Source organism: Polistes canadensis, unplaced genomic scaffold (genome assembly GCF_001313835.1).
Source record: "Polistes canadensis isolate GaletaPanama2010 unplaced genomic scaffold, ASM131383v1 scaffold_185, whole genome shotgun sequence".
Taxonomy (NCBI): Eukaryota; Metazoa; Arthropoda; class Insecta; order Hymenoptera; family Vespidae; genus Polistes; species Polistes canadensis.
Genome location: NW_014569732.1, coordinates 91682 through 118653, shown reverse-complemented (window position 1 = coordinate 118653; position 26972 = coordinate 91682). Strand labels below are relative to the sequence as shown.

Genomic DNA, 26972 nt, shown 5'->3' with positions numbered 1-26972 from the left:
CTCGTGGCCACAGAGAGAGAGAGATAATAGTAGGGGGGGTTGAAGGATGGAAGGAAGCATAGTGGAGGGGTAGTCACCCTTTGCGTTCCATCGGCCAGGTTTCATAATTTTACCGTCACGAGGCGCCACCGTACGGCCTGCGCCGTGGTCGTCCCTCGTACACTGGTTGAGAAAATTTAGTCCAAGTTTCGTTGTAGACGACGATAAACGTTTTCAAGATTTTTACACGTTATATTAATTGAATTAATTCGGATTAAAAAATATATTATCATTATTATAATAAATTAATAAATAATATATATTAAATATATTTTTATATCAATGATATATGATTTAAATAAAAGCTTTTTTTATGCACCTCTGAGGTAATAGTGTATGGTTAGTTGGACAATATTTTCGACGGGGTAGAAAAGTGCGTGGCTGGAGGGATGACTGTGAGGGCTGCAGGAGCCGAGCATTCGAGTTAGTCTCGGGCAGAACACAGGCCCAGTAGGATCATCGTTCACGCAGACGGGACGAGCGGTGGAGAGTTAGGTGCGTGGATGGGGAAAGAAAAAAAAAGAGAGACAGAGAGAGAAAGAAAGAGAGAGAGGAGAGACATTAGGAGGATCAAAATTAATAGTAATAACGAAACTATATAAAAGTGAACAACCACGATTATTGGTTTAATTCGATATAATTATTACTATCAAAAGTAAAAAAACAATCCACCACCAAAACCACCACCACCACTACCACCACCACCATTATCATCGTCACCATCACTAAAATCAGAATAATCATCAGTTATTGTCACCAGTATATCGTTTATTTTTCAATACGATTAATAGTTATATCCGCGGTAGTATTGGTGTATAGGAACGATTACTTTTGTAATACACGCGAAACAGTTCTACGGTTTTAAAATAATCAAATAAAGAAGAATAATAATAATAATTAACGGAGGAGGGATCAACGAGGGACTATACCAAGGAGGATAACTTTTTCGGGATAGAGAAACGAGAGTTTGGCAAAAGCGTGCTACCGAGAACACGTACGCGCGAGTACTCTCGACCTACAACCCCACCCCCTCCCACCCTCTCTCCTTCCCTCCTCTTGCCACCTCGTGTGCGTTCTCCTCCTCCTCCTCCTCCTCTTCCTCTTCCTCCTTATTCTTGTTCTTCTTGTTTTACCTCCTTTGCCCCTCTTCTTAATCTTCGTCTTCGTCTTCTACTTTTACCTTCTCCTCATCCACCTCCACCTCCACCTTGTTCCTCCTCCTCCTCCTCCTCCTCCTCCTTCTTCTTCTTCTTCTTCTTCTTCTTCCTTTTGTCGCCTTCTCTTCTCTCCGCTAACTTCTTACGGCCGAGTTTCGTCGGATGCACCAACGAGTCCGGAACACGCTACTACTCGTCGAAGACATTTTAATCTTCAGATCATTTTAAAACAACGGAAAAAATTAATAAAAAAAAAACAAAACGAAAAGTAGAAATGACAATTTCGTTAAAATGTAATTATTTAATCGGAGATTTTGTTAATTATTGAAAGAAGATAGAAGATAGAAGAATAATAAGTGCATCGTTATAAGGTGATTGTCTTCAATCAAGATTTGTGTGCTTGTGACAATGTGTGTTGTTTTTTATTTTTATGTATACATATATACATATTAATATAATTAATAAAATGTATAAATGTATACGTAAAAAATTGGTATCAGTGATAACGTAAAAAAGAAAAGGGGCAAAGTTAATTCTTTGAGATGACAGTTCGTAAGAACCGAAATATCCGAAATATAGGAGAAGATAGGAAATAAAGTAGAAAAAGGAAACAGCTCGTGTTAAACTCGACACTAAGTATCGGGAATTATTTTGTCGGGTGTGGGTTGGTGGTGGTGGTGGTGGAGGCTAACTCGCGGGAATGACCTTGGGGGATTTTACGAGGGGAGATCGTTGACGCGTAGTACTGAAAGAAACCACGGGGGGAAAGAGAGAATAGTCAAACAGGTTCATCCAACTGACTTAACAATTTTTTTTTTTTTTTATTAACACATCATTTATCAATTAATTTATTTACTTATTTTTTTTAAATAAATAAATTCGCACTCTGGAACGAACACGTGCACGGGGCGGGATGTCGTTGGGGTTTTAAGATAAGGGGCGGTGGGGAAGGTGGTTAAGAAATTTGATCGAAAAATAAAAAAAGAATTCCTGTGATCGTTGTCCTCGAGAAAAGACGTACTTTCTTTTATCGCATACGGTCAACCAACTTACCTCGTGGTAATGAAAGAATGAGAGAGAGAGAAAGAAAGTAGCAAAGAAATCGCTAACCATTCCCGATTAGAGAGAAGAAGAAAAAGAAGAAGAAGAAATAAAAATGAGAACTCGAGACTTTCTGTGATAGCGTCTAGCTGACTAGCACGATCCCATTCTTCGCAAGTGAGAAACTTCGTTAGGGTTAGTTAACATTTATCGAAAATCAAAACCCCCGCTTTCTCGAACTAAATTCCAACGATTTTGATATCTCAGAAATATATAAATAAATAATCTAATCTATTCGTATTATAAATCATTGTTGACCAATAAACAGATTCACTTTAAAAAAAGTATCGATGAAATAAATTCGAAGAAAAATACAAAAAATCACGAATCAATGAAAAAATATCGAATAATTTTGCCTATACGAATGTTTCGAAAAATAACTGAGTGAGGAGCTTAAAAATTATGTTTCTAAATAGAATTTAAGATACGGAACGTATGTCTAAAAGGATTTTTCGAAATTATTTCTCTAAATGAAATTTTCAAACCGAAAAGTTTGACTAAAAAAGATGTTAGAAATTAGTTTTTCCGTAAAAAAAAAGCTGAAAAAACTGTGTAAAAAGATACAGTATCGTCGTCGTTAGTTTCACATCCTCCGACGTTTCGTTAGACGTTCAAATCTCTTGACACCTTATCCGTGGTTAGAAGAAAAATTTGCTTACATTTCGTCCGATTATTCAACAAAGATAGGCAAACATTCAAACGGACAGATAGAAAAGACATCGAAGACTGAATAACATAATACGACGAAGACGAATACGAAGACGTAGACGAAGAAAACGACAACGAATGACAACGTTTAAGACGAATAAGACGTTGCTCTTCTCGTGTCGGTGTTCCATTCGAGTTAGAAGTAGGAGTTAGTGTGCTCTGTTGAATGTCCCTGAGCGAGGCTCTTGAACTTACCCAGGATCTCTTAAACAGTACACGAGTATAGAATAAGCCGCATCTTTCGTTGCCGGGGCAAAAGATATTGTTACAATCGCATCTTTAGGATAAAGAAAGAAGGAAAGAAAGAAATAAAGAAAGATAGATAAAAGAAGTGAGAGATACATGAGGGGTGCAGTGGGAAGGGGAAGGGGGAGGGTTCTCGAAAAGAAAATGCACGAAAGGGAATCGCGTTGCTCGAAGATGAGATGAGATGAGATGAGAAGAGAAGGGAGTAGTGCAGTAAGATGTTTAATACGTATGAGTGAGATAGAATAAAATCAAGAAGACAGATAAAGAATTAGAGAGAATGAGAGAGAGAGAGAGAGGAATCCTTTATCATCAGTGTGGTATATTGAGTAGCGTGTGACCGTAAGAAGAAAGTGAGATCTCGTACTCGGTGCTGTTTCAAGCGAAATTCTCTGATTAAAGACGTTTAATCGGTAGTTGGTTAGTTTCCTTTTTTTAGGTATTCGGTATTTGAGTAGTCTTTCATGAAACGTTTTGTTGGAAAATCGTTTACGATAGTATGTATGTTCAGGGAATTGATTTGTTTAATCAGTGATTGGTATTTTTTTTAAAGGGTGGGAGTTATTTGAATTTTGTTCAGGTGTCATCGAATTAATTTGATTTGTGTTGAAAATAGTTGACAGTTGTATAGGAAATTGGAGATATTTATTAAAAGTTGATTGTTAATTTGGATTTAAATGAAGATTGGATTATTCCTATTTAAGTTTTTTTATATCGATTAGTTTTGTGTGGGTTTAATCGTGGAATAAATATGTGATGATTGGTGATTGTCAATTTTCTTATAACTCGCGACAAGATGTCGTATCGTATCGTATCCTACGTATTGTTCATCGTAAGATAATTATTCTCAAAAAAAAACAATTAAATAGTGGTAGTACATTTTTTATAACTCGTGACATAAATAAATTTTCTAACAGTCGAATATTTCTATTCCAAATATTAAACTCACCTATAACTTAAGTTACGTATAATCGTTTTTTATCCAAAAAAATATAATTCAATTCGATTATAGAACTGAAAAAAACAACATTAAATTAATATATATATAAATATATTTATTAAAATAATCGTTTTAAACAAAATTTAACGAATAAGATCAAATAATAATAATAATCAATGTATAGTGATTGCTATTATTCGCGTCATCGTTGTAATAGTAATAAGATTTTTATAACCCGTGACAAGATGTCGTATCTCATAAGAAATAAAATCTTTTAAAAGGGGGTTAAGGGGGGTGGGTAGGAATCGACTAGAGAGAAGGGATAGGGTCTTCAGGAATAAAAGGGGTGAAGAGGGGTGAGCAAGGGGGGTAATTCAAAGCTCAGAAATGATTTGTCGCGAGTGAGTTATTCCACGGTACATCGAAAACACGCTGACCAACGTCGCATATCAGACGGCGCATTAACTTGTCGTACTATTACGAGAACCGACCGACCATACTTCGGGTATATACGACCAGTAAAATTCTCTCTCTCTCTCTCTCTCTCTCTCTCTCTTTCTGTCTTTCTATTTAACCTAGAAGAGATACTCGTTGCAAAATTCACAATTAATCCACATAAACGAAAAAGCCACAAACCAAATCTCTATACTACTCTTTCACTCACTCTCACTCACTCTCTCTCTCTCTCTCTCTCTTTCTCTCGGTTTGGTTTCGAACATTTTCATAAATTTTCAACAATAGTTTTCAGTTATGTCAAAATTTATTCGCGAAAAAAAAAAAAGAAAAGAGAACACACTAAGGTAAATAACATTAAAAAGTAAATTATTATTATTATTTTCCAAATAAATTTGTTTGGGGTTCGTTAATGTATGACAATGGGGAAAAAAAAAGATTTTCTTCTAGTACGTAACTAACTTAAACGTAAATTTTCTAAACGTATACCGAACATTTCGAGAAATCATTTCAATCTTCTTGTATTCGTTCCTTCCTCTTCTTAACTTGCTCGCGTGCTAAGAGAAGGATAAAAAGAGAGAGAGAGAGAGAGAGTGAGAGAGTGAGTGAGTGAGGAGGGTAGAGAAGGGAAGGGAAGAGAAACGCATTCCAAGATCCGTTTGAAGTCCGGGGCCCTCGTACAGTCACCGAAATGCCGTTTATATAGCTGCGCAAACCAGAGAAGATGTTTACGATCCTTCTTCTTTTTCAACCCTCATAATATTCAATATTTTTCTTATATGTGTCCGCGTGTGTTTAATTCAATTTCAAAAATATTACTTTCCTTTTTTTTTTGTTTTTTTTTTTAAATAACAAATATATATATATATCAATCTTTATTGTTATTGCAATTGTTATGATTATTATTAGTGGGGGTACGTGTTTGTGTAATTAATCAAAATGAAAAAAAGGGATGCAAAAAAAGTTAGAACAAAAATACGATAAATAAAATGAAATCTTAAAAATGATTATACGATCGTAACGATACATAGAGAAACGAACGTGTGTTGGTGACACGATAAATAATTTTCCGAAAGTGTTTATAGTGTTTTATAGTATTATATATAACGTAGTATCTATTAATAATAATAATAGTAGTAGTAACATTAGAAAGATATAGAAACGCGTTAAACGCGTTCACCGATGCACAGACTATGAACACAACACGAAACTTAGAATTGTGTCTGTTTGTGTATGTGCGTGTCGGAATACTAACACGCACGTAACGCGCGTGCTCTCTCTCCCACACACACACACACACACATAAACACACTCTTTCTCTTTCAGTGCTCGCCGTTGACAAACTAATCCTCGCGTTATACCGGGTGATCGTAAAGCACGCGCTGACAACCAGACGGTCGTAGTATTATTTTCGTGGGAGGCCCAGAAGAGTTCGCAGTCTGATAAAATTTCGGACGTATGTTACGAAGATTTCGTGACAATTTTTAACGAATAAAATAAAACGATAATGAAAAAGAAAACAAAAACGAAAACCCATACAAAACGTATACGTATCGTAATTTAAATAAGGGTGGGTGGGCAGACGGGTGGTGAAAAAAGAAACAAATTATTTCAAAAATATCATTGTGTTAAATAAAAAAAAAACAAAAATCAAACAAACAAAATTATTCTATTAATTCGATCACGAAATAATACGAAAAAAGTATGAAAAACTTTGTTCATCAATATTTTATCGTTAGAAATATTTTCGATATATAATCGATAGGGGGTTGTTTCGATGATAATCTAGGATAATGTTCAAACGTTAAGACTTTTGTTAGAATGATCGTAGACATAATCAACGGGGATTCCACTCCAGTAACATTGACTACGTGTGGTTCTGTTGGTAGTAGTTCGATGCTGAGTAGTTTAGCCGGCGCCAAACGCGTTCGCCACGCTAACGTTCGCTTGAACAACAACAACAACGTAGTAGTAGTAATAGTAATAGTAGTAGTAGTAGTAGTAGTAGGTAGTAGGTAGTACTCCAACCATCGCGTTACACAGGATTATCGTCTACGTTCTCCGGCCGCGCGTAACTTCCGAGAAAGTTAACGGAGTGCGCGCGCGAGCATCTCATAGAAAGGTGCATAAATTCGACGATCATTAGGGTTGCGTCGATTTCTATGTGTCATTATCGCCATACAGATTTCTGTTAATATCTTCGGACATTTTTTTCCCCCTTTTTTTCGGTCATCAATTTTTTCCGTTCGTATGAGATAATTTATCTAATTTTCATGTTTTCTTTTTTTTTTTATCATTATTTTAATACCAATTATATTTGAGATACCTGTGATATTGTTTTTTATTGTTTAACTTATTGGAAGATAATATATTTCAACGAGATGGGGAGTATTTGATTTATAAACCGAAAATTAATCAGAAATTTTTCAATCCTTTTCTGAAGTTAGGAGGTACCTTTGTTGTTACTCGAACTGTTCCCCCTCCCTGTTCTGTTTTTTATATTACTCGTACGTGTTAAACTCATTTTTTTTTATTTATCATGTCTAATGCTAAAATGGGAAGGTAGGAAGGAAATGAGGGACCGAATTGTTGTTAAAAATGTGTGAGCGAAATGAAATAAAGGATTGACTCCACCTAATTGTTCGATAGTGACCACTTAAACATACACACATACATATTTTCGTGTTTGACAAATTATAAAAATGTAGAAGCATAAAATTGATCAGTGCGTTTATACATTTTCTTATTCTTGCCGCCGACGTATGCGGTGTTTGGGCAAACAAGAATTTCTTAAAGGCGATCATTCGTTACGTTCTTAAGAAGTTTTTAGAATGATTTTTGAGAATAACTTATAGTGTGACACGAGCTGTTTCAGTGAGATATTTGTTTCAACCTAATCAGTGATTTTTATCGTCTAAAAATAATAATTAACTAATTATAACATTTTTTATATAATTACTTTCATCTCAGAGAAATTATCGCATAAATTATGTCTCTCGGGACACAATTTTATTAAATAATAATAATAATAATAATAATAATAATGTGCAGATATTATGGTGGTGAATGGGTTGGGGGATGACAAAAAAACCAAAAACTTACCTTTATTACATTCTTCTTATTCTTCTTTCCAAATTAATGACAGTGAGAATAGTGTGATAACATAAAAAAGAAACTTAAAAAACGGGAAAAGGAAGGAAAGAAATGTTAAAATAGTAAATCGTGTTATCTAAACTACGTCGCGGTCGTGTAAAATTGTTGGAAGAATAAAGGAAGGGTTCGATAGTTTGAACACCGTTTCAAAAGTCACGAATGTTCCCTCTTAACGATCATTAGAATCACGAGTAAAAGAGCATGAACGGTTCTATCCTCGCTCGAGGGCGCCACGTCTTTGCCGTCTTAGTTTTCGACTTAACAGAGAGAAAGGGTTTTCTTAAGGAAACTTAACTTCCTTCCCAAAATACCAAAATGAGCTTTCCGTTTCGGAATCTTAAACGTACCTAGAGCTAGAGGATCATTTACGTTTCGCGAAAGAGAAAGTTTTTCCTCCTCCCCCCCAACCCTGCACTGTGCGGCCGGATTTTCCTACTCGTCGTTTACCTTCGTTGGTGAAGGGCGTGATGAGAGAGGGAGGGAAGAAGGGATTTAATTAATTCAATTATCGTTTACACCAAGGTTCGATTGGATTAATCATCAAGGATCGATAAAATGTAAATAATTGTACTCGTTGATGTAAACAATAATTTTTTCCCGCGAAAGTATGTTTAACTTGTATGTCTCGAGTGAACAACAGGGGGTTTCGATGAACACGAACGGTGATAAAGAAAGAATTAGAGAGAAATAGGAATAGTGTAAAAGAAAGTAAAAATAGGCAGACAGACGGACAGGCCAGGCAGGTAGACAGACATACAAGAGAAAGATAGAACCGAAAAGACAGAGACGGACAGAAAGTAAGAAATAGTAAGAATAGGAAAAGTATAGAGATAAATCGAAAGAAAAAGAGTTTGGAAATAAGAATAAGAATAAGAATAAGAATAAGAATAAGAAGGGAAGAAAGAAAGAAAGAAAGGAAGGAAGCAAGGGCGGCAGGCGGCGGCAGGCTTGGTTCGGCAGGGGTTGGAAAAGGGCGGCGCGGGTAGTTGAAAATATGAGATCCGTTCTGGTAGGGACCACCTAGCCAGCCTCCGCTTCGTTCGGGCTTCCCCCACTATTTGTATCAGCTTATCCCCACTCTGGGAAGGCCCTCTTAGTCGTCGGGCGTATTGGGTTGGTAGTGGGGACGGATCTGGACAGGTTATTGGCTGTTTGAGGGGTCGTCCTACCCCTACCACCTTGTCATCCACCCGCCCATACCCCCACCATAGTATCTGCACCTCCTCCAGGCATTGCATCGGTCGTCCGGTAGCTCTTAGTTTCAGGTTAGGAGCCTGCTAGGACGGGTCTCGTTCTCTCTTCTTGAGGCACCCGGACGAGAGCGGCGGCGGTGGTGGCGGCGGCGGCGGACGACGGGTGTTCGCAGACCGGTCGCGACTAACAGTGAAATACAACACGACACGCAACGTGGAAGGAAGGATAGAAAGAAAGAGAGAGAGAAAAAATATAAGAGACAGATTGGTTAACTAACTGATTAATGAAATAAAGGGAAGGGGTAAAAATAAGAAGTGGAAACAATCGAGGACTCCAACCCAAGGATTTACCTTTCATCTTCTAAGACACCTAGAAGGATCATCAAGGAACAGGATCAAATCAACCGTTCGATCAATCAACGATCGAGGACCGATCATCCTGTTTATTTTGATCAACCTCATTAATCTAATCTCAGTTGTTCTCCTCTTTAACGAAGTGTTGTCAGATGGAACTACGGATTACGTGACGTATCGCGGTGTGTTGGTGTTTTTTCCGATAAATAATATATCTAAATAGAAATTTTGAGTGACCCCCCTCAGAGAGAGAGAGTGTTACTGATTTTAATTGGTTCATCCAAGGTGTTGATAATAATTAATCGAAGATTGATCTTAAGGATCGATCATTCAAGATTGTTGTTGTCATCATCATCATCATCATCATCATCGCATTTTGTTATCATCGTACGTAATCGTGAAACAATTAGATTGTCTCTCTCTCGCACAAATTAGGAATTAGATGTCAGATGAGAACGTTTGATCTCTCCTGTCCCGTGTTTTATCTGATCTGATCTCGTGGTGTCAACGATATTCGTTTTTCAACGAAAATTCGTCGTGTGTCAAAGTAAATAGTTAAACGCGAGTGAGAGTTCACGTAAGAGGGTACATTCGTGTGATGCGGTGTCTACGGGAGGAGAGTTGTTCTAAAAGTTACGTGGTTGAAGAGGACAGTGGTCAGTTGATTTTAATCAACATCGATATCAAATACAATAGGATATATCTAGCATATAATTGCATCCCTCGGAATCCCTAACGGCTTCCATTACGATCTAGTTTAAACGTGAACAAGGGATCATCGACAATAATATTATTTCTAATTATTGTCGATTTGTGAAAAATAATTTTTGGCGCGACCACGGTGGTTGGTAATGACGATGATGAGGACGAGAATATTTACGGAATCGTTACTCTGACGCGAAGCTGATCTTTTAACAAAAAAAAAAACAATAATAATAAAAAGATAGAAAAGGCTAGAGAAAGTCAAATAACAGATGACTTGCCACCCACCGTGGGACAGGAAACATTCGAGGAATCGCGCCGACAGTGAAAGGAACTACGACATCAGTATCATCATCCTCGTGGCAGATTGACTTGCAAAATACGAATTAGATCGGTCATTATTATCTCTCGTGATAATAATAATAATAATAATAATAATTAATATTATTTATTATCTGTGGACGTGTTTGTGAATACGCGCTGAGCTGAGTCTGAGCTTTGTTATATCTGATACTAGGAGAAAAAAAAAGAAACAAGATAAATAAAGCTAGAAGTGTAATAAAAGGGAAAAAAAGAGAGAGAGAGAGATCAAGAGAAATAAAGTATAAGAAGAAAAACTAAGTTGGTGTCAAAAACGTGTTGTGTCGCGAGATAATAATTTCTCCATACTCCCCCACCTGAATTTTTTTCAAATGTTATCGAATGATAAAAGTGTATCGATGAGTCCCGTGACGATAATTGGTGAATTTGAATTGTGGTCAAGTGTTTGAAAAAAAGACGATCGGTTCCAATAATAATAATAATAATAATAATAATAATAATAATAATAATAATAATAAAATATTCGAGAATAAAAGTCTAAAAGAAACGTTACCGACGGAAAAGTTAATACAAACGACGTGTTCGAGAAGAGACGCGGGAATTTTCGGTGGCGGAGGTGGAGGAACAGGAGGAGGAGGAACAGGAGGAGGCCGTGGAGGTGTCGGTGGAGGAAGTGGAGGAAGTGGTGGAAGTGGTAGTTACGAAGAAGGAAGAAGAGAAGGAAGAAGTGACGGAGGTGGCGCGGAAGGTGGTGACGACGGCGGTGGTGGAGGCGGCGGTGGGACGAGGGGAAGAGGAGTTTTGGGCCCGGCGGAGAAGTTTGAAGCCGTCAAAGTGGCTTCTTCACTGGGGCTCCAGGGGCCTTCTGCGCCGATCGGGGCCCAATTGTTGGCTACTGGCGGCGGTTCAGAGGATGCGCCGGCCGCGACAGTTTACCACGCCAATCTGGTAGCCGGTAGCAACACCTCCGTCGTGACAGCGGCCCTACAACAGCCGGTATTAGCGAGCCTTAACTCGGTGGCATTGGCAAGTATGCAGGCCTCCGCGGAGGCCAACTCGCTGGATATACAGGCCATGCAGTCCATGGACTGGCTCTTCAAGAAGGAGCGAATTTATCTTCTAGCCCAGTTCTGGCAACAGGTATGTTTTCCCCTATCACATTACATTTACTTATCATAAAGTTAGGGAATAAGTTAGGGAAAGCTAGTTAGGAATGTAACGTCAGATATAAGTGATACCTAAAAGTGTGGATTTTATATATTTCGAAATTATCTAACCTTCTCGTAACTGTATCGTAAGTTAGGAAAATAACATCAGACAAGTGATACCTATAAGTGTGGATTCTATATATTTTGAAATGATCTAACCTTTTCGTAACTGTAACATAAGTAGTTTGTGAGAAAGAAGTTAGGAAACTAGCGTGGGATAAGTGATACTCAAAAGTGGGGACGTTTACCATCCCTTCTGATAACTGTAACGTCCATCCGTCCATTCGGAAGACTAGTATCCGGAAGTGGGCCGATTCGCGTCCGAATGCGGGGCTAAGATAATCCCGAAGGGTTACTGGAGGGTTCGACCGTGCCGCGCGTGCCACGTTCTCTTTCTCTCTCTCTCTCTTACTCTCTATCCTCTCTTGTTTCAATTCTCCCAGCTAACCCTGCCGGGTGGAACGTTTAAATCGTCCCGGTCTATCCGCTTGCGGGACCGTATCCTCCTCCGTAGTAGTCGTCGTCGTTGTCCCTCTTTTATTTTTATTTCCTCTTACTCTTTAATTTTTTTTACGTGAAAATAATCGAGAATTATTCATAGATCGTTATAATACGTTTAGATTTTTTTTCGCAATTGATTATATTATTTGTATTAAGAAAAGAAAAAAAGAAACCGGAAAATGTGCGATAATTTTTTCTAATATCACCCAGAATTCGTCGTTCATAGGCTGACGTGCATATCAGTAACGTCGAATGAATTTTTCAATACACATTTACCAAGTAAATGATCGAAAACTCTAGCTAGAATTTGTCAGTTCGTAATAAATATCTGCTTGGAAAAGTATTGACCCAATCTCTCTCTTTCTTTTTCTCTCTACGTATGTGTATATGTGTGTGTTTAACTTCGTACATTTTATCCAAGGATATATTAATCGTGAAAAAAAAAAAATTGTCAGAAAGTTATTCTTCTTTTTGGTATAAATCGCCGATAAAACGGTTTGTCAATTGGGTTTGTTAAAGGGAAAGAAAAAAAGCGCTTGGGGTAACACACACACAGAGAAAGAAAGAAGGAAAGAAAGAATGAAAAAGAGAGAGATAGAATGAGAAAAAAAGATTAGTTAGAAAAATAAAAAGAGAGAGAAAGAGAATTGTGACGCAAATGTCGTCGGGTACGGTAAAATGTAAGTCTGTCATTTTGGGCTATTCATTAGTCGTGTCTTCGTTAGAGAATTTTCAAACGTTTACATATATGCGCGTTCGTTTCGCGAAACGTCACGAAATCGAGTGATCCACCACTACCACTACCACCACTACCACTAGTACCACCACCACCAGCACTGTGTGCAACACAGTGCAATATCACAGTTAGCAATAGTCGTTAAAATGTATACGAAAATAGAATAGAACATTGCTGAGTAGGACCGGTTAAATTATTTGGATTGAGTTTGTCGGTAGGTGGTAAATCTTGCCGCACGAAATCTTTCGACACCTATCTAGTAATTGCTCGTTGGTCAGATTCTCGAGCTACTTGGTGCGATTCTGAGGTCGAGAGAGTGGTATCTAAGAGCGTTTCGGAGAAACCGTGATAGAGATATAGATGAAAAGAGAGAGAGTGAGAGAGAGAGGATGTCCGAAAAGGGTGCGAGGGTTACTAACGTCGAAGTTTCCCTTGGTGTTGCGGTACTCGGTGTTTGGAGGATAGTTCAACGATTTGGGGGATGGCACGACCGACTTGTGGGCAGAGTGCCCCACATACAAAGAAACGGACAGAATGAAAGAGAAAGAGAGAGAATGAGAGGGAGAGAGAGTGAGTGAGAGAGAGAGAGAGAGAATATGTGTGTTTGCATGAGTGAGTGAGTGAGTAAAAGGGGTCGTGGTGACACGACCGATAACAGATAAGCATTTGCGGAACGTTCGACCAGTTAACAAGCGGCACAGGAAATGCAAACGTTTGCTCGCATCCTCTCTCTTTCTGATTATCGTTAACTTATTCGCGAAAAAAAAAGAAGAAACACAAAAAGAGAAAAAAAAAGAAAAATAAGAAACTTATCGATAATATTGTTAGCAGTGAATGAACGAGATATTGCTGTATATAATAAAACTAGTATATATAAAACAGAGATAATAATAAATGATTAACTGAAATAAAATCAAACAAGTGTGTGTCCTGAATCGATTCTAACGAATCTAGCTCGTTAGTTAGATGATAATAGTCATCATAGGCTCGTTAATTAGTCTGAAATCCTATGTGTCGTAACAACAACAACGATTAGAGTCATCGTTGTGGTAGAATTTTATCGTTATTAACTATCTTATTATCCCTCCAAGCATATTTCATTTCGTTCGGTCAATCGTAATTGCCAAAAAAATCCAATTTGAAAAAGATTAAATTATATATACTTATTATTAAAATAAAATAAAATATATGTCGTGTGTGTCAGAGGTTTTACAAGTAAGAAAATCAAATGACAATTTTGTCGATTGTTAAAGTCATCCCTATTTGAAGGATAACGTTCAACCCCTCGTGAAGAAAGTTTTCGATACCTTCCCGTGTTATTCTATTGGTTTACGTTCTCCTACCATGATACGATGCGTTAGGGGTGAAACAGATGAAATGAGAAGGGTAGGAAGGAAGGAAGGAAGGAAGGAAGGAAGGAAGAAACCAGAGAGTATGAGTGAGTGACTGAGTTAGTGAGTGAGTGAAAGAGATAGAAAGAGATGAGATCGGTGGGGGAGGAGGAGAAGTCTCGTTATTGCCCAATTACCTGTTTCCAATAAAATATGCCCGCTTAATTACGCGCGAACAAGTCCTCTTCCGTTCCTTCCTTCGCTGATATTATGACGGTGCCGTTCTAACACAGCCTTGGGACTATTAATGGCGCATAGTTTCATAATTATGTCTATTGATTAGACTACGGGTTAATGACGTAGGAACGCCGCCGCCCGGTTCCGTAGGAACCTTTTCGATAATCAGAAGTTTCTCCGGTTAGCCGCAATATGAGTAATATCCGTTGTAACTTTCGTACACCCATTTCTGCACCCCTCACCCCCTCCTCCACTTGTCTATCTTCCTCTCTTTCTTTCTTTCTCTCTTTTCCTATCTTTCTCATTTCCTTTAAAGTCCTCAACTGGTCGCATACTATTCAAAATGAATTAAATCAAATCACTTTGAAAATAAATAATTAATCGTAATTGTGTGAATATGTGTGAAATGAATTCTGATCTAAGTATATTGTAGATCATGTATTCGTATATATCATATATATATGACCTTGAAATAGGACTAAACATGAGCTCAATTCAATGGGATGGGAGAAATAGTTTATTAGTTTTGTAGATCGAACAGCAAACGTATTTACTGAAGTACGTGCTGGGTGCATCCGTTTATCTGTTAGAGTGCAACGTGGTGGCATAGTGAGAGGATCGATGAAGTGGTACAGCTTGCCGACACGTTTCCAAGGAAAGTGAAAACGCCGAAAGCAAAACGAGAAGTCGGTGTGTGTTTGTGTGTGTGGCTCTGTTCATCGCGTCGTGTATACCTGTTATGTGTGTGTCTGTCCTCTTATGTATATGTATATATGAAACTGTATATCCCCGCGGGTTTATATATGTGTACTATACGTGTGTGTGTTTTATGAATATGTGTTTGTAAGAGAGGTACTCTCGCGCTTGCGTTGTTTAGCGATTTCTAAACGGACATTAGGATGTGTCGTCTTCTTACATCGCACGTGCGACGATTACCGTAAATCTGACGACCTAAGATATTCACTGTTAATAACTTAGGTCTTAAAAATCTATTTGAATAACGTAAAAGAACACTCACCTACATAGTTTCAATATTAAACAAAAACTTACTATTATATTTCGAACATTTATTTTGATTCCAATTAAATTAACAATCTTCGATATATCTAATGAATAATTTACGATAGATTTGTCAGATAATAATTATGCTTCTCTCAATAATTTTAACATTAAAAACAACAAAATGTTAGCCAATTATATACGTATTTAAAAGTATCTCAATGTATATAACATATAACTAGCTAGTTTGTAAATGTGTATTAAGTTAAAACAAAAGTTTGGAAGTTAACGGTGATGGTCAGGTGAGAAAATAGCCTAGAATTAGTATGAATCGAATAACGTCTAACGAACTTTGACGAGCAACCCATTCACACAAACAGAAAGAAAGGGAGGACTGGGCTGGGCTGGGAGGAGGATGACGAGAAGGGTTCTCTCTATAATTAATTACCAAGGTATTAGAAGCAGAAAAGAAGAAGGGGGGTGGGAAGGGGTTGGTGTAGGAGCAGGGGGAGGGGAGGCTTCTCGAAATCGTGTCGTCTCCAATGAAAAGAGAAGACATTGGCCGTGAAAGGTTACTTGTATAGAAACAGAATAACACAGAATGAAAGAAAGAGACAGAGAGAGAGTGTGGGGGGTTGGGAGGGGGCTGAGCGAGGAAGAAGGAAAAAGATAATGGGACTTTGGTTGCATTTCAACGTTAACGTCGGCTAGCATTCGTGGAACAAAGTGCATTGCACCGCTTCGAGACGAGCGACGTGCGGAAGATTGCAGCGCAATTTTCTGGCTCGCGGCTCTTTTACTTCCAGCGAAGTGAACCACCACCTCCTCGTTAGCGTCCCCCCCCCCTCTTCCCAACCCTCTCCTGCTGCTTCTCCTCCTACTCTTCCTTCACCTCCTCCTCTGACTCTTCTTCTTCTTCTTACGGTAGCCTGTGTGTGCCTCCTTCGAACAGTGTCGTCGTTTCGTTTTCGCATCGATTCTCAACGTTGACAACAGCGCACCGTCATCCTTGTTGATCGAACGTCAACTCTTATCCCCCGTTAGACGATACTCACCTTTCGAAAATTGTCACTGGCGTCGTTTAACGAACCCTAATGGTTTTGACAAAGTCCTCATCTTCCTCTCTTACCTTTACTTTTTCTCCTCCTATACTGTCCTTACTCGTCATCCTCATTTTCATTGCTGGTTCTTTAGAAAAAAAATTTTTATTCGATAAAAATGACACCCCCTTTCTCTTTCTTTCTCTCTTTCTGTGTGTGTGTATTTATTATTATTTCGATTTGGTTATTCTCTTTCTTGTCAATCCAAGGAAACGGATCGAACGGAAACTGTTGTGGAGTGTGGTAAATCACGAGAAGAGAACTAACTTCCTTTCGGATAACTGTTTTTTGATAAATACATTCTTATGTACACACACATATATACATACATATATATATTTATGTATCTAACGAGCATGACGAATAAATGTGTCGATTGAAATTCTAACTCATTTCTTTTATCGTATATTAAATTAGTCTTTCCTCGGTTTACTGCGTTAAAGAAATTTCTTGTAAATTCTCTAACAAAATAATATTTAAGATTGATTAGATGTTATGAACAAAATATAATTCTAACCAATCATCGAACTCGCATCATTTATCTCGTAATACGAAAAATTTAAAGATAAAATTAGAAAATAAAATAGAAATAAAATAAAAATATATAGAAAAAAAAAGGAAAACTAGAGATAGATAAGAGGTGTAAGAAGAGGAATCGGTGGTGCGCGTGGAACGAGAGCTCGAAGCGTACTCCCAATTAGGAACGTGTCGGCCGTTGAATGGACAAAAGTTTTGCCACGGTAAGCGTTCCAGCAGCAGCACCAGCACCAACAGCACCCTTTCCACAACCGCCCCCACGACGCCCGAGAATTCCCCCACTCTTTGATCCTGTTCCTTTTCCCCTTTACCCTAACCCCTACTTTCCCCTTTATATCTCACTCTCTCTCTCTTATTCTCATTCTCTTTCTGATTCTCTCGTTGTTGTGTCCGTCTCAGTTTCTCTTGGGTTCCTGGCTGCTGGTATAACAGCACCCACGCCTCCACCTCTACTTAGGCCAGCCCCCACCTCCACTTATCCCAACCTCTACCTCTACTTCTCCTCCTCTGCGAAGGATCGTGCTCAGAGAAGTAGGGGAATCCCCGACATGGTTCTCGAAATCCCCGAGTGGCAGCGCCACTTGTCGAGGTGCGTGTCAAACCGGCGCGACTCTAACATTGGATGGACCCGACCCGACCGTGAGTCACGCGGGTTCTGTTGAACACGAAGGATCTCGTCGTCTCTCTTTATCTCTCTCTCTTTCCTTCTTTTAGAGAGAGAAAAAAAAAGAGAGAGAGAGAGAGATTTAAGGAACGATCATAGAAATTATTAACATCTGGACCCATCTGTGTTTTTATCAAAAACACTCATTAATCCTTTTCTTGATATCATTAATTTTTCTTTTTGTTTTAAAAAATTTTGTTCTTTTTGAATTTTTAGAAAGTAACTTTGATGTTTTCTAAATGGGGTTTGTCTTCTTTGATTTATCGAATTTTTTATGCACAAAAGTATTCTGATTTTTATTTTAGAAATGGATTACCATATGGACAACTTATGTTTTTTCTTTAAAAAAAAATTACACAAATATTTCAATATGATGTTTTATTAATTCTTATGTCTTTAGGATTTTTATTAAGGATCTTTGTTTAATAAAATTAATTTACTGATGTTTTAAACAGCTTACCATTTGACTCACACTTTTCATCCAAAAAGATTAGGGGATCTCCTTCGATTATGCGAATTTGTATTGCGATCGATTGGAATGACGTTTGAACTATTAGAAATGATCAAAATATTTTTTTAAAAACCTCCTCCACCCCCTATATCTCTCTTTTTCTTTTCTCGATTTCTTTTTCTGTCACGAACTCTAACACGTGACATTTAGTATAGTAGAAAAGAATTAGAGAATAACGATAAATTTTGTCGGCCTTCGAAAGCAAGTAGGAAAGAATCGAAATGGTTGCTATTCGATAAAAATAGTCCATACGAGTTTCGATATATTTTCGAGAATCCACCGTCGCTACGTGCCAAGCGTTAACGTTTGGGCCAAATGTCGATATATGTCGACACACACACACACACACGTCGAGTATTTACACACGTCAAATTATTTCACTTGGTTCTTTCGTATTAATCGATTAGTCGCAGCATCAAATCTTTTCACGAAACTAAAAAGCTATAAGAAACAAACTTATACAAAGCAAAACAAACAAACAAACAAACAAACAAACAAACAAGCAAATAAATAAATAATAATAATAATAATACAAAATGTATAGTAAAATAATTAAATCCGAAAAAGAGACATGTTCAAATATACGAGTAACAATTTATCGTTGTATTAGAAGAGACAAGTTTTATTTCCATTTGGAATTCCAGAAAAGCAATGAACTTCGATTTACAAGTTACTTTCTCCATATCATTACGATCTTACAAGATATATCTAAGATCTGTTTCTTTATTCTCTGTCACGAGCATAAAGTAACGCTCGTTATACTACTCTCCTTTAATAATGAACCCTCTTTTTTCCTTTTATATTCTCCTCCTACCATCATAATCATCATCATCATCATCATCATCATTCTCGTATAATCGAACAATCTTTAGAAACATACTCAATAGTATCATGATTTGAAACAACCTTATTTTCTAGATCTAAAAGATTACACACATATACATATATATGTACATACCATACTTTAAGTATCCTCAACAAATCGTATTAAATCGTTCAAATCAAAATTATCTTCGATCTTAAATAAAAACAAATCAAATATTGAACATCGACAAATGTGTGTATTCGATAGAATTAATTAATGATTCTAAAGTATCAGAAAAATGAATGAAATTAGATAGAAAATCAGTTAGTACGAGCATGAAAGATGAAAGATGAGTTGGTGTGAGAGAAGAATGAAGAGGAGGGGGTTGGTTTGTTGAATAATATGGGATGGGGGAGGGGAAGAGAAAGGGGGGGATGAATCGACGAAGGAGTCATTACCATGTTATACCGAAAAGCCGACACGGAAACTGTATCGCACACCGTGTCGGCCTCGAAATAGAATATGAGGCTTATTTCGGATGCACCGTCTCGTTGGTCTAGTCCAGTGCTGGTCTAGACCTACGTACTAGACCGTGGTTCGCCCATTTTACGAGCTGATACAAGGTAGGATACTCACATCAGTTCGGTACTGTTGGAACCCCTCTCCCCTCCAGCCCCTACCCCTTATCATCTCCTAGAACAGTGGCCGCAGGTGCGTGCACCTTCCTTCACTTCATATATATTCACATATTTGCTTTTCTGTTCTCTTACTTGTATTAAACCTCGTCCAATTATTTATGTTCTTGTATATGGCACTGTGTGTGTGTGTGTGTGTGGAATTTCTTAAAAATGTTTTTTTGACTATCATAGTTGATTTTTATCTAATAAAATTTCTGTAATATGAAATATGTATTATAGATATTTTATGTATATTTCTAAAGGATTATAGTTATTAATTATTCGTGATAAGAAATTTGTAAAATTTTGTTAATTAGAAAATAATAGTACGATTGTTGGGAAGGGTGTATGTGTGCATTTAAAAGAATAACAAATGTTTTTATATATATATGTTAAATTAGTTATTAAGAAAATTAATTAATTATTTGAGTAAGAGTAATAAATGATTGTAATGTTAATGATAAAATGAAGGGGGTGGAGAAATGTAATGGTAAGATGATAGTTTATTTTAAGATAAAAAAAGAGAGAAAACGGATATCAAATTTGAGAATAAGAAGGATGACATTAATTAGAAGAGAGAGAGAGAGTGAAAGAGTGGGAGAGAGAGAAAGAGAGTGAGGAGAGGAGTGGGAGAGAGAAAGAGATGTGGGGTAATTATCTTTTATGTCCTCGAAGACTTCGATGGCGGAACACGAGGTTTTCCGTCGCAGTTACGTTCGTAGCGAGCCTAGAAATCAACGGGTTATTAATTTTCCACGACCGTTATTTCTGAAATTGGTGATTTAGCTGTCGGAGAGCCGGGAAGTCAGTGAGCTTGGCCGCCTCGGCCAAACAGTGATTCACCCACGCTCTAAAAATATCCAAATACACGCATCGTCCTATGGGCCCACAGACTACTTTAGCTTGTGCTATGTTAAATATCATCTAATGGCTTGTTTCTATCTCTTGCCGAAAATTAATTCTAAATGTCTAAGGTATATTATCATATATATTATCATATTTATTTATTTATTTATTTATTTATTTATTTTATAAATGTAATTTTTTTTTATAATTGATTGCAGTTTTACGATTGCAGTTTACACAAGGAATACAAATGTATTTTTTAGATTAGATTAATAATAATTAATCTGAGTGTGTTTGAATTTTTCGCTGGATTTTATTGAACGTAACACTTTTTATCTGTTAGTATACGCTTTAAAACTTAAAAGAATATATTTTACAGCTTATTTTATATATTATTTTATTATATTTTATATTTATTTATTATTTATTTTTTGAGAATGCAATGTTAAATATTCTAGATTTGTACAGTTACAATGGAAATTTAGTTGACATGAATTGTCAATTTTGTCTTCGAACGAGATTACAAATCAATCGTAAGTTTGGAAAAGGTCAACACTTTGAGTTCTTCTTCATCGAGAAGACCTAAAAACGTCGTTCTCTGTCGATCGACTTTAGTGGATCGTCGGTGAAAGCGGTTAATGCCGTAGTTCGTTTCGTGGTTCAGTAATTCTATGGTACGACCTTATAGTATGCATCCTTTGAACTTGCATAAAACGTTTCAAACATCTTTTACTATCTTATATTTCTCGTTCTCACGATTCTGAACCTTCAACTCTAATAATCCTTCCGATCAAATCTAAAGAAACCAAAAAAAAAAGGAGAAAAATATTTACAATTATTAATCAAATAAATCAATAAAAAAAAAGAAAACATAATAATTTTTATCATCGAAAAGTTACTAATTATTACTTATGAATTACTTCCTCGAAATCAAATCTATACTTAAAAGAAATATTTATTTAGGATACAATATTTAAATAGAAAATACTTCTGAATGTAATTTGTTCATGTACAACATTTGTATTTTTTAAATGGTATATATAAATAATGATAATAATAGATAGATATTGATCTGAAAATGATATACTATCTGCTATAGTATTACGCGTCTATTATATCGATGTTTCTACTATCCAGCACGATGCCTCTTAATTACTTTAACGCGACCCACGTGACCTCTGACCCAAGCTCTCCCAGTCCGGAGGTCGTGCAACAACATGCATGTGTATTGGCGTAACGCATACACGTATGCAACCGAGATGCACGTTTCACCATTACATACAAATATATACTCAGATAGGACATATACATATTACCATACATATAATACAAACTCATAGTTGTCGACTTTCTCATTCGACACCTACTATGAATTCTTCTCAACATTTTATATAAACTTGCCAATGAAAATGTTCAACTTTATGTACACTTATCTAAACTATCTTTCTCTAACTAAAACTTTCAATTCTTTAACATTAACCTCGTTTCTCATCGATCATACATTTTTCTTGTTGTTTGTTGTTGTTCTTGTTGTTGTTGTTCTTGTTCCATTTATTTTATCTTTAATATTATACTCGGTTATAATACTTAATTACTTTCGAAACAAGATTAGTTCTAATCTTACAGATATATACTTTGATATATTTACGAAACTTTTGACACAAATTTATAACGATTATCACAATGAAATAATATATAATCGATTAATATTGAACAATTACAGTAAGATTCTTTGTTCTTTTTCATTATTCATTTTTAAGAGTATACACTCGAGCACAAAAATTTGCCAAACTATTTTTCATCTTCTTCATCTTTCTTTATTATCTTTTTTTTATATTTTCTTTTTCTTTCTCATTGATTTCTATATTCCAACGTCTGGCTTATTATTCGAAGAATAATGGATATCTAAGCATCAATGTTTCAAGTGTACAATAACGAGTGTCATCGAACAGAACTCGTACCAGACGTTCAAACCTTTTTTCTAGAATCGATATTTTAGGCTGGGGTAGAATGGAGTGGGGGAGGAGGGGCTTTTTTCAAAATTATTTCTCGCCCAGGTCCGAAGAATATATATATACATATATATATTCATGACAATGCGTGATCTCGAACAATGCACCTAACCGTGGAAGAATCGACGAGTACTTTTATATATTTCCAAACATTTTGTTTTCTTTTTCTCTCTCTCTCTTTCTCTCTCTCACTCTCTCTTATTTTCTTTACCTTTTCTATCGTGAATGTACCCACATAAACGCGACCCAAACCATTCAATCTTTCAACCCAACGTCATCCTTGCATTATAATAATCCAATCTCTCTATCTCTTTCTTTCTTTCTTTCTGTTCAGTTTTTTTGTTGAAATATTTCATCCTAATCCGATCATTCATTATTTTCTAAATCATTCCAAGTACTAGGAATGAACAAAACTGAATATACTATATAAAATTAGTTCCATTCATCGTCAGTTTTTGCATCGTTTACTAAAACAATTTTTCAATCCGTCATATGAGTCACATGTTTGTGCCTGATTTATGTGTTAGGCTCAAAACATTTAGAAAAATATTATTAGGATGAAACAAAAGAGTTCGTGCATTTTTTTAAATTAACATTTCTAAAATAAATTTTATCAAATGCAATCCAATATGCAACAGATAACAAAACAAACGCACGAAATTTTGCTTAATATCCTACAATGTATGTCAAAAAAACCGAAAAATCTACGAACATACAAATTGTCAAAAAATAATCAATACAATTAATAATCGTTTATTTATTTATATTTCCTCACGCGTGGGTGGGGATAAGGGGAGGGGTTTATCGATTTCGTTGCCATTCGTGTTCCCTTCTTCCTATCTTTTTATACTTTTTTACATTCTCCTTTCCATCTCCTTCCTCTTTCGACTCTGAACCACCACCAACCCCCCTTCCCTATTCCCCCCGTAACTCTTGCGAACGGAGTCCTCCTCCTCATCCACGTAGAACTGGCCGCTTTCGAAGACTATACAAAGGTCGCTTGGATCCGTTCCAAAATTCCGAATCGCACGGGACGACATCGCAACGATTCCTGCAACGATATTCTGGCTTAAGTGAATTCAGAGTGAGCCGTAAACCGTAGGCTAAATAAACTTTGCCCTCCTACCTACCCCCTCGTCCCCTGTCCCCCCCAGAGCCTCAAAACGGATCGCGTATTCGGCTTCCGTCTGATTTAAGGCAGCAATAAGCCTATCCACAGTCGCGTGGATAGGCGCGTTCCGTTAATTTTCGCGAGTGAAACCAACGAGGCTTATAACCCCCTCCCCTCCCCGCCCATGCCCACCGCCCCCTTCCATCACCATACCTTAGACACCCACGTTTAGTATTATATTATTTTATACACGTTTATGTTTTGCGTTCGATCTACCAGTCAATGATTTTTAATGTACTACCGTTCAACAGTAACTTCTAATATATTCTGTAGGTACATGTTTTCTTTTTTCCTATTGGTCTTATTGAAAATGAACTTTATTTTTTTTTTATGTGGATATGTATTTTTTATCTCTTATCATTATTTATTTGAACATAGAATAAGATTTTAACTAATATTGGTAGCAATAATGATATTGGTACCACACCAATTCCATACCGTGAAGTTCAGAAAAGAATATTTATTTAATCATAGAATAAAATTACAGGTAATTGAATATTAAACAAAATACATAATTTCTATGATTTATAAAAATAATTAATTAATTATTTGAATATACACCCACGGTAAAACTTTTTTAACGATACAAATTACAGAGTACTTGATCGTTTGATCTCATGTGGTTGTTATCAAATAAATAAAATCTAAAAATGTAAATGCATCTACAATATATAAGATGGTATGAAAATGAAAATTGTCATTGAACAAAAAATAATGGGGAAAAAATTGAAAAGTGTCTAGAGTTTAGATAAAAAAAAAAGGTTTAAGTTAATCGTTGCGCGTCGACACGTAGCGATGGAAACGACGGCGCTGGTGGGCGTCGTCGTCGTGGATCCGGAGGAGGCTCCACGTCTGCGTTCTTGCGTGCCTTTATATTCACTGTTTACCGACGCAAGCGCGATATACGCATGAATTTATGTTCGACAATGTGCAATTATCACGGACATATACCCCACCTTGGCTACCTATCCTTGTTTTTTCACGATCATTACCTACAAGCTTTACTATACATCAATTTTACGTTTTACCCTATCTGCCGAAACCAGCGAAACCAAAATAAAATGGAAAAACAACAAACCAGAGTGAAGATGGTAAAGGATAGAATGATCTTTCTTAAACAAGATCAAGAAAGATAGAAACGTAATAAGGTTTAACTTTAGTTATGTACGGTTTAGTGTGCAACGGGGCAATTACCTTAGGAAACATAATTTAACCGAGATTGCCATAACCGAGGAATATTAACATCTTCTAAGCACACGCTTTTTCTTTTTACCTATATACGTTAATGTGTATTTTATATATATACGTGTATATCTATCTCTATATATATATATATATATGTTTGGCTATGTATCTATCTACTGCACGTTTGTATATCGTGATACACACGCTTATGCGAATTTATGCTCCTCCTCTTTTTTTCTCCTCGTCCATCTATTTCTCTCCCCATATCTCTCTGTCTTCAACTTCTCCCTTCAGTCCCTACCTCCTTCACCTTCCTTTCTCATCCTTACTTATTCTCCTATGTCAAGTAATAGCTATTGAAAATCGTGAAATCATGAATAGTCATCGTATCGCCAATTAGCGATGGCAAGTCCGCTTATGAATATTCACCAATTTTACCGCAACCCACTATACATGTACATATATATATATATATATATGTATGTATATGGGTATGTGTGTTTCTATTTCGTATTAAACATACACTTTTGTCACGCGATATTATAGATGTAGTTCAGGAAAAAAAAGAAAACTAACTAACGTAAGACACAATGCACAGTTTTCTAACTCGATTTCATTCTTTTTTTCTGCTTTTTTCTATTTTTTTTCAGAAAAAATCGAACATTGACGAGAAGATAAAAATTTTCCCATCACGCCTCAACACTTAACTCTACCCCCCACCACTCCAAAAGAAAAAAGCGAACGTTTAAAAATTCTTTTGGGATTATCGATTTTTCTTTCGTTCGGTTTTTTTATTGTTCATACGAAAAACTGTAGAGAGGAATGAAAGGAAAGATAGGGACGTGTGTCTAATGGTCTCGTATAATTAAACTTCCCAAACCCGACAGATTTTCCGTCTTTTCTTGGATAAAACGTGCACCAGACTCCCTCTCTCTCTCTCTCTCTCTTTCTGGCAAGATCAAACGATTTGACTTTTCTTTTTTTCTTTTCCTATTTCCGTCTACTACGAATACGCGTTACTTTACGTGTGTATTCGTATGAGTATTATTATTCCATTTTTTTTCTTCTTTCTTGAATGACAATTGATATTAATTTATCGATCCTATTTCAACTACCAATCATTGTCGAACGTGATTTGCATTTGTTTTTTTTTCGAAGTTTTTACTATGCAAATTTAACGATTTCTAATTATATTTTATCACTTTTAATATTATTATTATTATTTTTATTTATTTTCTTCAAACGCAATTGCGGCTACGATAAATCGAATTCCCGAAACCATTTGTATTTAAGAACTTATGGTAAAGTTAGTTAGTTTGTGTATGAAAGAACGGAAGGGACATTTGATAAGCAGCCGGAAGTTGGTCGCGGGTAAACGCCCAGTTTTCCTCTTTGCTCTGATAATAATAAACGCGATTTGACCAGCTGTCGATTTATTCGAAAAAAAAAAAAATACAATTTAACGAAATTCAAAATTTTTCATTCATTATTTATATATTTCTTATATAATATATATCATTATTATTATACTATATTAATTTATAACTGTACACACACACACACACACAACAGATCCGTCATTGATCGAGTTTACCCCAGTTGTTACTAATTTTATCTCAGACTTTAAAATAATTTTTTCCATATTATCCAAAATTCGATAATTATTTGAACAAACGAAGGGGTTTGAGGGGGTGTGTTGGTAAAGAAAAAAATATCCCGCTTAACCCACTCCAGATATAAACATACGCGCATTTTCATATATTCGTTAATAGATCGTTTTTGTACCCCCACTTCTTCATCTACCCAACCCCCACCCACCCATTTTTGTTATCTCTATTTTATTTTTCCATTTCTTTTTTTAAATAAAACTTATAACGTTGATTTAGCAGCAGACGAAGATGATAATTAAATCAGGATACTTTTGGAATAGATATAAAGGGGACAAGCGGGTGGAGGAGGGAGAGAGGGGAGTTAGGGGGGAAATAATAATATTCTTCACAAAATAACGAGAATAATTTTGGATATCGAATCGAAGGATTACGAAAGGAAGAGAAAAAGGAAACTCGCTATCGACGATCGAGGTAC

General features: G+C 36.4%; 1 protein-coding gene and 1 long non-coding RNA gene across 2 annotated transcripts in view; both read left to right on the top strand.

The window, feature by feature from the left end:
• The first annotated feature begins 1262 nt into the window (after positions 1-1262).
• LOC106789471 lies at positions 1263-10271 on the top strand. The gene is made up of 2 exons (XR_001381994.1): positions 1263-1567; positions 9050-10271. It is a non-coding gene; the product is annotated as an uncharacterized LOC106789471 (long non-coding RNA).
• Positions 10272-10765: 494 nt separating this feature from the next.
• LOC106789470 (glycine, alanine and asparagine-rich protein-like) overlaps positions 10766-26972 on the top strand; it is a gene marked incomplete at its 3' end in the record, with an annotated part of 75931 nt that continues 59724 nt past the window's right edge. Inside the window, exons 1-2 of the mRNA XM_014753691.1 lie at positions 10766-10810; positions 10932-11507. Coding sequence (XP_014609177.1) covers positions 10766-10810; positions 10932-11507 — 621 coding nt within the window. The remainder of the gene's footprint in view (positions 10811-10931; positions 11508-26972) is intronic.